Source organism: Mytilus trossulus, chromosome 11, assembly GCF_036588685.1.
Source record: "Mytilus trossulus isolate FHL-02 chromosome 11, PNRI_Mtr1.1.1.hap1, whole genome shotgun sequence".
Classification (NCBI taxonomy): Eukaryota; Metazoa; Mollusca; class Bivalvia; order Mytilida; family Mytilidae; genus Mytilus; species Mytilus trossulus.
The window spans coordinates 49,238,310-49,251,618 of record NC_086383.1 but is presented as its reverse complement, the minus strand read 5'-3'; the positions used below and the strand labels follow the sequence as shown (position 1 = coordinate 49,251,618).

Genomic DNA, 13,309 nt, shown 5'->3' with positions numbered 1-13,309 from the left:
ATGGAATAGTTGGAAAGCCCGCATATCTGATTAAAAGCGACTTTAGCATTTTATTATATTCAGATAAATCAATCCTGATTCTAACATAATTAGATATAATGGTTAATAGTCTCTTCACTCCGTTTAAAAATGATCTTTAAGAAAATGATTATATGTCATTCATAGTGCTGTAATCCTACTACAATTTGGAATAGATATAACAATAATGTCTTTTCAATCTCAATAAGAAAAAGCAAATTAAATTTTTTTTAAATCACAGAAACTGCATAATATTCAAAGGTCTGCTTGCAAAGATCTTTTCATGCAGTTCTCTGTCATCAAGCTTGATAATGTAACCACCAATATTTCTACATTTTCTCTACAATTAAATTTTCAAACAGAAGGTGAAATCTAAACAGTATAAACAGATGAATAAACTATTTTGATTCGAGCCTCACGAATGAGGGTATTATAAACGAAAACCGCGTAACAAAACATGCTAATCCTAATTTATATGTTGAGTGTATCTACAACCACTGGTTCGATGCATCATCTGGTGGAGGTTTCCTCGCCAAAAAAGTCCAAAGCACAGTAATCAACACGTTTCTGAAGTACTATGGATGTTCTACCAAAAGAATATATTAACTTAGCTTTTATATATTTGCCGTCACGTATCAGTCTTATGTAGATGAAATGGATGTCAGGCGAACAAAAGATCTAATCCTGATATCTTTGATGAGATTATTGACACTTTTATCTTTAGAATTTATTTGCTGAATTAAAATGCGATGTTTTTTAAGAGACTTAAATTACTTTGACAGACTTCTTTTATCTGAAAATAATCTGCTTTTTTGCAAATTTTGAAATTTAAATATGTTGCCTTTGCTGATCCAAGATTGTGGCTGATTCATTCAAGATAAACCAGCTTAAAGCTTAAAAACAAAATATTTACTAATACATCAATACTTCCAACGATGGAACACGTTATTATGAGTTATTACCTCCGCATTGAACCAGGTTTTGGCATCAGAACTGTAATAGTAACAGTGACCGTTGTATTTATGCCATTTAGTCTCTACAAAAAAATATAAAGGTCTCAATTCTCTCAGGCAAAGTTGACATAAGATGAATGTGTCATTTTTGTTTTCATTACTGGTTATATATCTGTACAACTGTGTTTAGTTCTAATTACATTAGACAAAATTGAGAAAGGAAATGGTGAATATGTCAAAGCGACAACCACCCGACCATAGAGCAGACAACAGCCGAAGGCAACCAATGGGTCTTCAATGTAGCGAGAATTCCCGCACCCGTAGGTGTCCTTCAGCTGGCCCCTAAAAATATGCATAATAGTACAGTGATAATGGACGTCATACTAAACTCCGAATTATACACAAGAAACTAAAATTTAAAATCATACAAGACTAACAAAGGCCAGAGGCTCCTGACTTGGGAAAGGCGCAAAATTGCGGCGGGGTTAAACATGTTTATGAGATCTCAACCCTCCCCCTATACCTCTAGCCAATGTAGAAAAGTAAAAGAATAACAATACACACATTAAAAATCAGTTCAAGAGAAGTCCGAGTCCGATGTCAAAAGATGTAACAAAAGAAAAAAAAGAAAATGACATACGTTTCATTATTATACGTTATTATAATATCGCGTCATTCTTCGTTTCAAATTGAATTTACACATGATGACACGTTGTCAAAAATAAGTGCACAGGTAAAAAAAAAAAACATGATGGTAATCGTTTTGTCATGATCATAGCGAAACAATGTGACTATAAGTATTGAATAGGGTTGTAAAATCGTTGACCGTGCGTACATCTTTTTTTCTAATGAGGTGCTTCCGCGTTTCATACAAAATGAACATCGGTTAACACCTTTCCATCCCAATGTATTTACAAAAGAAGCATTCCTTTCTTAAATATATCATTGGCTTTTAAATATTTGACTTCGTAGTTCCTGATAAAGATATTATCTTAAGAAAAAGTGTTGTTTTTCATGTTTGTATTTTACTTTTTACGGTCAATATTACACTTTAACACTGACAGCAACAATTGCAAGCGAGATACAGGGTTCCGCGAAACACTTTACCAATGTGTTCATTGTTTTATAATCGTATACGTAATAAGCCATAACAAAGTTATTCTTTTCCTCCATTCAAACTCTATCTTGAAAGGAACCCATTTTATTATTTTTGCTATATGTATCTACATAAATAAATACAATATGTAACTATTATCAATATGAAAATACTTATTCTGGTAAATAAATAAAGTCAGTATCTATTTTAAAATGTCTTCATATAAAAACAAAAACAAAAACGCAAGGTGGTCATCAAAAGCAAAAGGAAAAAAAAGGTACTACAAATTAGTCTTTCTAGAGCAATGAACAATTAATTTCAAATTATTCAAAAGATAGTGATAAAACAACATTACAAATATTAGAAGAAAAATATAAAAAGATTATACTTACTCTGAATCTTTCCCTAGAACCTGGAAGTCACTATCAACTTTCTTGACCTTTTCTCCGACATTTAATAGAGCATCTTTAACTACCCCAAGCTGGTCCTGTATTGAAGCTGTTATTTTCTTGAATCCATTTTCTAATTTCTTGACTGTGTTCCAAAGATGGGTTTCCATGTCTTTAAGAGCAATTCTAGAGTCATCGAAATCTTTCTTTGATTCGTTAGAAAGACAGGACCAAGACGTGACATGCTTCCACATAACAATCAACAAAATGATTCGAACAAATATCATGTCTTGTTTTTGAATTTTCAAACCTGTGAAGTTGGATTTGAATCACGTTTCAGGTAAATAATTATCAGTAAAAATTTATGTTTCACTGCCGAAGATGGACTAGTATAAATAAAATGTTATTCAAAACGCCATAATTGGGTGCCTAATGTATATTTGTCAGATCTATCGGTGTTGTTTTTTTTTAGTGCAACCATGTTTTATTGAGTGAAAACACAATTCATATGACTAAAATGTAATGTCAGTGAATAGATTTAAATATTAAAAAGAATTAATTTGTGCCAACTCCCGCCGGCAAAATTAAATCGTTGATGAATTTGGCTATTTTTAGGCCCCTCTTAGTCATTTAACTCTTTTAATGTTTTCATTTTAATACACATCCAGGCTTTTAAATATTCGGCTCAAAGCGACGATCATTAATCAATGAAAGCGTGCGTTTTCTTTTATTTTGTGTTAGTTATTCTTTTTGCAATTTTGGTGGAAAGAAGGTCTCTTTTAGTTTTTTATTGCTTTATTTTAATTTTGTTTTAACCCTTTTTTTAATCAGGACTTTGATACTGTAACATATTTCAATCATAAGATATAATTTACTTTAAATTAAAAGTAGCATAAAATGAAATTGTTAACGTCTGCTGTATTTGCTTCAAACGAACGTTTAAAAGGTTCCAATACGTTTTTATATATCGTTACACAGCAAGGCTATAGTAAAGTGGTTTTAGCGCAGAACATCGAAAATAGTTAAAACTAATCCACATTGCAATATATTTTTGTGACTTATTTAAAACAACATAAATCGCAACTAAATTTCATTTATTTACTAGGGAAAATAAATGTTAAATATGAAGAAAAACCAGAGTCGTTTGTTAAAAACCCCAAATGTTTCAAATATCACTCTACAAAAACAAGAACAATTTGACAAACCACAAATTGTCAACACACGTTGAATGTAAGGAAAATTCAATGAAATTGTGTGTAATTTGCGCTGAATGCGTATACAAAACAGTCAGAAAGGAATTACTGAAACCAAATGCAGCAAATTTTCCCTGTACAATTCAAAACGTTTCTCATGAAAATGCACGCATCTGAAATATAGCGATATATATCGAATTAACAAAGGAGGAGAGGAACCAAGTAAAGGATACAGAGAAAAATAGAGAGGAAAAGAAACTAACGCAGTAAATTTTTTACTATTAATTTGATCACGAAAGTTGGCATTTGTTTCGAATGACTGAGGTGTATACTGATATGCTGGTTGCCAGTAGAATCGCTCATCGATGGAAACATTCGAATGACAGTTACGATGAGAAAAAGATATAAAAAAAACCAACAACAAAAAACAACAACAAAAAACAACAAAGAAACAAAAACAAACCATCCGTTCCGTTTACTGTCACACACACAACAGTATTTTATCATTTTTCATGTCATTGACATACACTTTATTTTTTTGTATCTCCAGAGATACTTTCTAACATATGATATAAAAGATATATATAGATACATTAAATTTGAATTTGAGTGCATGACTGAATAACTAATTTGTTACATATCTTTTCTGTTTTACTAGTATGTGACTAAATTGCTAACGACACCGGACTAGGCACAAACATGTTTACATATATTTATAATCAAATCCTTTGTTATTCGATGCTTACCTTTTTTTGTCACAGATTTATCATGCGATGCGTAAAATGATATGTTGAAACCGTAATGTTGTGTTTGTAATAGGGATTCTTAGTAATCATGTTTGAAAAATAGTTTGAACGAATTAAACATGTTGTTTAAACATTATCCTTTGATTTTTTTTTGTACAGAAATTATCAAGAAGGGACAATGTTGAATTCATAAATAACGGTTATACAAAGATGCTGTGTAATCAGAATTTATTTCTCAAGTGTAGAACCTTGTAAATATTGTGTTACATGTCACTGTTGATTCTGTGTATGGAGATTTATAATTATAGACAAAAAGTTGAGAAGTAAAATGTACAATCAATGCAGGCAATTTCTTCTGGTATTTTTAGAATTTTTGTTCAGTTGTGGTTATATCTAAATTAGAAACCTACAAATGAAAAAGATATCAGAAATAATTTTAAACACTTGAATGGACAACTTCATTTTTTTTTACATGTTTAAAGTCATAAGAAACGAGTGACCGGTGAAAAATAATGTTCTTCCATTTCTTGAACCAATGCATACAAACGACATACACTTAGTCTTATGTGCACGAATTTATCTCTTTTTTTCGTGTAAATTTCGTATAATCGTCAATTTTTTTTCTCAATCGGTCAGTGTTGTTGTGGAAATATGGCAGGTAATTAAAGTTCGTGTTTTGAAAACTATCGATTGAGTTATAAAAAAAACATATCCATTATTTTTTTTTAATTTGAGGTTTCTTATGACTTTAACATGTTCAAGGACTTTTAAAATTGAAAATGTTGTATTCATTGAGTAATTAAACCTGATATAAGAATGCCTTATTTTGATTGGTTGGTAGCCAGTGATTTTTTTTTTGGCATAATCTCACGTTTTTTTCTCTAATTTAAAAATAATTTGCATGGTTTTTTTCTTGGTATTTGCCATTTTGGATATTCCTTTTTTACCCTCTCGGGCATGTTCCATCAACATTTTCGGATATGACTGTACATAAAAAAGCGAACTAACGCGTATTAGAACATGTATAATTCCCGCGACTCTATGATAATATCCTCTTATCCTCAAAATTATGCATAAACATGTGGATGAATTACAGCTTTCAAGTCAAAAAAATATCTTTACTGTACAGAGAGTTTCTTTACAAATCTATTCGGTATAATTAAAAAGATACATCAATATGGAGGGATATTTCCAAAAAATACCAGTCTTGGGACCGAATTTCCTAAGCCTAGCGACTCTGGAAATTTCCATTCACTTGACTGGTATTTTTTTCGCAAATACCCCTCAATAACATGATATATCTGTTCAAAATCCCCTCCATGCCGTGGTATTTGCCATTTTGGATATTCCTCGTTTCCACTCGCGAGCTTCTTTCCGAAAAAAAATATTCGAATAAGACGTTAGATATAGACAATCTAACGCGGATAAAAACATGAATACTTCCCGCTGTATTATGATACTAAGAACGCTCAAAGCCAAACATTTGAAATCCGAGGATGTATAAAGTACCGGAACCGTTAAAGTGGTTATACAACATTATGCGTACACATGTTTATGAATTGTAGCTTACTAGTCAGAAAATATATCCTTTCATCAGTGCAGAGAGTTTCAATCAAAATCAATTCGGTGTTATTAAAAAGATATATCATGTTACGCAAAAACCCCTCCATTACATAATATATCTGTTCAATGTCGTATTTTCAAAATGTTATTTGCCATTCAAAAACATATGAATAGATTCATACATTTTGTAACTTTCATCGCTAAATTACAATGATATAAAAAGTTTTAAATTGGTTTGTTTGTACGCTTTGGTTTTCAACGAACTCAAGTGAATAGTTATTTATTTGTAGATTATGGAAATATGATGAAACTGTGTACTTTAAATTGTAAAAGAAAGCATGTTCATAACAGGCAAATTAACTTACAAATATTTTCAATAAATTGTTAAATACTGGAAATTGAAAATACAAAAAAACAGACGGACAATACCAAAATAGTTCATGAAGTCACATACAACTGAGCTTCTATTACGTTCTTAAGCAGATATATAAATTGAGCTGTATAACTATAAACTCACAGAAATTACTCTCGCATATATAGCTATATTTTCTGTTGCATGAAATATCAAACCATTCTGCTTTTCCATTATTATGCATAGCAACACAGTTGTGAGTAGTGCCTAGTTTGCCATGTCCACTAACCCATGCTAGAAAAGAAGCTTTACTTTGATCAAAATTCCATCGGAATTCTCCTTCAATCAAATCTGTCAATCCTATCCAGTATTGAACGTCTGAAAGTTTTTAAATGCATTCATTTATCTATTTACACTCATTTGTATTATCTTATTGCATTAAACCACTGTTTTGCTTTTTCTGTTAAATTCACGAATTTCTTACTAAAAAATATCAATATATTTTACATATATTGAAAGTTACCACTACGCGAAGGAACTATTTTATTTCATGATGTTTTTTCTGACTGGTTCCGTACTGGAGATTCGAAACCTTACGTCATTTTTTTAGATAAAACTGGGGTTCTTACAACTGATTAAATCTAAGTGCTAGAAAAGTGATACATCGTTGTTGTATAAGAATCCAAATCAAAAGTCATTTTTAACAAGCATTCATAAGTCAGTAGTTATTTGTTTGAACGGAAAATATTGAAATACTTTTCACTGATTAATAATGTATTTACGTGAAATCGAAGGCAAACCAATAAATATGAAATAACTTTTCATTGCATTCAATTCAAAGGAGCATTTATATGTGCACACAACTTAGTTATTTAAGATTCATCATTCAGATTATCTTCTTTCGTGCTGACTCCTTAATGTTTAACCTGATTGATTACTGTGAAAGTACTTTAATTCGTGGGGTACCAATTTTCGTGGTTTTCGTGGATGACTTTATCCACAAATTTAAGTGTCCAACGAAATAAAACAACCATTGTCTAAATCAAGACATCGAAAGATCCCCATCGGTAGGTTTGACCACTGATGATATGATCTAGAGAATATATTGAATAACGCCAAATCTGAGAATACTTTAATAGCAGTCACAGAACTACAACCGCATGCAAGATTATACCCATTTAATCTTTAATAACCTAAACTGTACAACTTTTGATCCTTTAATTCTCATAAAAAATATTTTTGATCGATTAAAGTCAGATTTCCGGTATTGATATGCTAGTACGATAAAGTGTTCATTTTATATCCTTATATTTCTCGTACATGTGGAACATAATAATTTCATGCTGGGCTTGATTTTGATAAAAATTATTTGACAATTCAAGATACGTTTATAGCATTTTTTTATGTTACTATTTTCATAAGGTGACATGTTTATGGCCTAATTAACACCTTTGATGGTCTTTAATCTGTTGATCACTTTATCATGGGGTTAATTAGTGTGATCACTACGATTTACATCATGTACATGGGTCAATGTTTACTTTGCAATTTCCTTCAAGTCAGATTATTTGTAACTTTCGTTTCTAAAGACTTTAACTATAATTTTTTTCTTTTAGAAAACTAAAATCCACGAATTTAAAAACACACGAACATGTAAATATTGCTCAATCCACGAAAATTGATACCCACGAATTAAAGTACTTTCACAGTAGACATAAATGTCTTTCTCTGACGATTATTTTTCATTTTTCATAATTTTGCTTTACTTTGATAAATTATTCTCCGTCTTACTGTATCATGTTCGATTTAGCTAGATCAAAATAGTGATTAAAAGAAAAACTCTAGATGGAACTATGTAATTACTTTTTGGTCTGCTTGCATATATATGTTCATTTTCTTTGCTGTTACCAATTTTGATAATGTAGCCACCTAGTTCCCGACATTTTCTCTAGAAAAATATTTTACATTATAATTAAGAATTCCGATAATATGTATTATAATGCAACATCGTTTATAACGTTCATTTTGATTGGATAACGTCACCAATGTCAAAGTTTTTAATGAACAACGAATATGAAATAAAACACAGACATACAAAGCATATCGCCGTATTCAGTTTCATTATTTTTTACTTTTTCCATCTTAAGGAGTGGACATCACTATAAAATTACAAACTTTCAAACATAACACTGGTTAACAACATCCAAACAATAAATTGTGTGTCATTAATTTGTTTCATTTCACTATCACCATTCAAAAGGATACTACGTATTTACAATTAAAATTCAACCTCTACTTTTAATCTTTTCTTAAAGATATTAACGAAAAGGAAGCAGCCATGACGTACCTGTCATAATATGTTTGACCTTTGAGATGTATGTAACGTTGTGTATTTCTTAAGATGTCATTATTATTTTTTAAAAAAGGTATGCGGGATTTAAATAAAGAATACCCAGCAATTATGTAACATCAAAATAATCGGCACAAATCATTTCACCTTGGTATTTGTAATACATAAACAACGATTTTTTTAGAATTATCAAACCTCAGCATTAAACCAGTTTTGTGTTTCAGAGCTGTAGTAGTAACAGTGTCCAATGTATTTGTGCCACGTGTTTTCTACAACAACAAAATTTGTACAATACAATTTTTTTTTATAAACCGATGCATGTTCATTGGATAACTCTTATAAGGTGAGCACGAGACTAACAGTCAAATGCATAAAAATTAAGGATCAATAATCCCCACAAATGTCATAACAGGTAAGTCACACTTTTCTCGAGTCCTAAGGAAAGGTGACCTTCGTTATGTTACGACTAAATAATTTTTGTTTTTCATCAGGCAAAAAACCGAAATATCCGTAGAGTTTTCAGCCACAAACCAATACGACTAATCATAGTTTATTATCATTTGAAAAAAAACCTGGAAGTTTTACAATTCTATATCTTAGATTATTTCTACTCATTCTCTCCATCTGTAATTATGTATAATTGGTGTCCTGTGAAGAGATGTATCAGTGGCATTCAATCAACCTCTTTTTATTTCTATATGAACAATTGTTTTGAACGATAGCTACAACCTTCATTTTTAGAGGGTCTTAGAAATACACCCTAAGAATTGCCAAAATGTTGTAACCAATGATTCGTATTTACCATATATCTTACCTTTTTACTCATTGCTTAAAAAACTAATTTTGTAGAATGTATTCATTTATGATTGTTATCGGTGTATTTAATCAAAAAGACCAGTGTGTATATTGTTTTTGTGCTTTTCTAAAAGATAAGAAGTGTCTACTACTCTAAATAAATGATCACGACCTAGTACCATAAGGCTTCAAGATCCAGTAATTACACATCTATTTCACATAAGCCACGAATGAAAATTTAAAAAAAAGAAATTAATTAATAAACACATGTGAAACAAGTGCAAAAATAAGGAAAATTTTTGTTTTGACAAATATCTCAATAGTACTTGTCACAACAAATGGTAATTATTTCAAGATAATAACATTCGTGAATATCATTTACATTGCTTCCAAACAAAAGTATACGTTTTGCTTCAAATTCAATCAGAAGTAAATTTCTGAAGTTAAAAATCCCCCTACCCAAATCAAAATGAAATCATGTCCAAGGCTGTAATCAACTTAGATATTTTAATCAAACTATTGCAGTTATTGAAGGAACATTTTTATTTGTATATACTCTCCAAATCTTTTCCTAGAAGCTGGAAATCGTCGTCAACGTTCTTGATCTTTTCTCCAACATCCCTAAGAGCGTCTTTGACTACACCAAGCTGGTCCTGTAATGAAGCTGTTATTTTCATGAAACTTTCTTCTAACTTCTTGGTAGTGTTCCTTAGATGATCTTCCATTTCTTTAAGGGAAGTTCTAGAGTCATCGAAGTCTTTCTTGACTTCATTAGAAACACAGGACAGGGAAGTTACATCGTTGGATATTAGCATCAATAAAATAAGCAATGCGACAATCATTTTAAGTTTTCGGAATAAAATCAAATTCCTGAAACCAAATCAATATTATATCAGATGTAAGTTTATCTCATTAATTCAAACGAAACAAATTTATAAAATAATATTTTACTGTGTTTGTTATGTGTTTATTCAAACGTTTTTACTGAAGATTTTGAGAGAAGCATCAGAAAGAGAAAACTGAAATCTTCAATAATCTCGAAGAACAAAGTTTATGTCATCTCCATGGAACTAGTAATAACTGACAGAATATGCTTTATTAAAGAGCAAGCTAAATTAGAAACTGTACATTCTACATTTCGAAACATTGAATTAGTCGATGTCGATTAGAGCTTTCGATCAATTGTATTAATAACAAAAATGGTCATCAAAAGTGTTCATTGCTTGTCAGACCTTAGAAGGTGATTGTTACTACCTGGTCACTAGAAATGTACTACGAACTAATTTCATGGAACTTCTGATGTATCAAAATAGGTACCTCATATCTGACAAACAGTTCAAAACAGATCAATTTCATGGGTTTTTTTTTCAAAAATTATTTTTCAATGATCACCTGTCATTTAGCTTTAATTTGATATCAAACTTACCTAAATATCCTACACATACGCCCATTTTCTACGTGTAGAATTAAAAAAAAATAAAGTACTATCATTGCGTTTTGTATTCAAACCTGTCGATATAGCAGCCACCAATGTGGTGATGGTATGACGTAAATACTACAAGAAAGTACTTAAGAATGAAATTAACCATGTCACTACCAAAGATAAAGGCCTCCTTTGAACATTTGAAGGTCCTCACTATGTATTTATTATCTCAACTACACAAAAAAGACCCTAACATATCGTTTCATATGTGCCTCCAGTAAGTGTTCTTCTACTAATCTTTCGGTACTTTTAGCATGATTAATAAGTTCCTTAACTACTATTAAAGAACTCATCGTAATTTGTGTGTAATAAAACATATCCAAAGGGTTAACATTCGTGCTTTTTGTTGATCCGTTTGATACTTCTGATAGTTTTGACACACAATCATCACAAACAAACATTTTCGAAAACTGATAGTTTTCTTTCTCAGTGTAGTCGAGTGATTTTCACTACAAAACTAAGGAGGCACATGGCGTTGCTAATGAAATTGACATGAAATTGACAACGTCGTCATAGGTAAAATAGCGATAAACAGATCATCATTGGTCATCTCAACTCGATTGCTTTTCTCGCTTTCCCCTTACCGGCTCATACGAGAAAAGCAATCTCGTTGAGCTGATCAAAGATAATCTTTAATTATCGACAGATTTGATTTGCAAGTTTGACTGTACCTGTAATAAACTTATTTCAAACGTAATAGCACATTCTTATTTTTTGCAATTATGTTGTAAACCAAGCCCGAAAATTAAGATATAATACGTGTAAACTTTAATTAGGCTTATTTTAAAAGGTTACCTTTTCAATACTGTAATTAGATCTTAGAACCTTTTTATTGGTATAATATCGATTTTGTAATCACGCAACTAAAATTTTACTTAATATTACTTATATGATCTTTCATCTTACTACACTCTGTCGATACCTATACCACCTATATGTTGGCATTGCACATAGTCATATTTTTCAATGACTGTTTATGACGTCTAAAACATGATCACTAAAGCCTTTTTAACTGATTTTGATAGTTTGTTCTTACGTTGTACTGTTACACCACTATCCTAGGATAAGGGAAGGTTGGTTGTTCACGATCAAGTTTAACCCCGCCACATCCTTTATGTCTCTGTCTAAAGACTTGAGCATGTAGTTCATTGGTTGACGTTGGGTATTGTCTGTTATATTTGTTATTCGTAAATTGGTTCCTTTTTGATAAATTATGCCGTTGCTTTTCCTAATTTATTTGTTGCATAGTTGTCTTGTCGGGCCATTTCATAGCCGACCTTACGGTACAAGTTTTTCTCATTGTTGGAGGACGTACGATTGACTTCAATTGCTTACATCCACTTCTTTTGACGTTTGGTGAATAGTTGTCTCATTGCATTCATACCCCATCTCCTTATTTTTGTATTCAATTATGCTCATGATAAAGAAAAATAAAAGGCCCGAGTAAAACCGTGTAAAAGTTTGATTTATGAACAAAATAAAATATGAATGACGAACGAATGATCTTTTTGATCGGTTACTTTTGTGTTTCACCTGGTAACTCACCTATACTGTCTCTCTGGTAACGTATTTGAAAATGGACTTCGTTCATATAACTTAAATCTCAACTTTGAATAATCGATGCGGATGTTTTTCCAAATCCCATATATGTTACGTGATACTTAAAAGTATTATACTACGGAAGGTTTGATAACAGATATTTTTAAATATGCTGAAGCATCTCTTGAAATGATCTCAACCCTTCTTTTCATATACTACAAGGAAGAAACTACTGATATTATTAATCTTCCAAGTTTTTAACCATATACTTATCACACTTTGAATGTATGAGATGTGTCAAAATTGATATTCTAATAACATTAGGAATTTACAAAGATATGAAATAAAAGGAGTCATCAATACAATTAAAACACATTTGGTTGCAGAACTAAGAGTTTGTAAATCTTCTGACTAAAACTATGAATTAAATTAATTCTACAACTTAAAAGAGAAGCAAAAGATACATATGTGGTATTCAAATGCATAAGTCGAAAACAAACTGGTAATGCCATGACAAGAAAAATAAAAAGACAAGCAACAATAACGTTAAGAATGGAAATGGAAATGGTCAACAATGGGTTTTCAATACTGTACACAGAGAAAATCCGACTTGTCCCGTAACAGTCTACAAATCACATTTTTTTTAATTTTAAAAAAAATACTCAGCCAACAAGAACCCACAACAAAAACGAAGTGTGATCTTAGGTACTCCCGTCGTGAAAAAGACGTTGATAAGTTGTATCAAATGATTAGGCATCACGAAATATCGGATTGGTGATTGACTCCTATCTTATTATAAGATATCACAAGATTCGTAAACAATCGGATATGC

General features: G+C 31.0%; 1 protein-coding gene across 1 annotated transcript in view; it reads right to left on the bottom strand.

The window, feature by feature from the left end:
* Nucleotides 1-2,455: 2,455 nt before the first annotated feature.
* The window catches only part of LOC134690116 (uncharacterized), a 31,372-nt gene continuing 20,518 nt past the window's right edge, over nt 2,456-13,309 (bottom strand). The window contains exons 6-10 of the mRNA XM_063550088.1: nt 10,012-10,325; nt 8,856-8,929; nt 8,174-8,258; nt 6,476-6,688; nt 2,456-2,766 (exon numbers count right to left, since the gene is read on the bottom strand). Coding sequence (XP_063406158.1) covers nt 2,456-2,766; nt 6,476-6,688; nt 8,174-8,258; nt 8,856-8,929; nt 10,012-10,325 — 997 coding nt within the window. The remainder of the gene's footprint in view (nt 2,767-6,475; nt 6,689-8,173; nt 8,259-8,855; nt 8,930-10,011; nt 10,326-13,309) is intronic.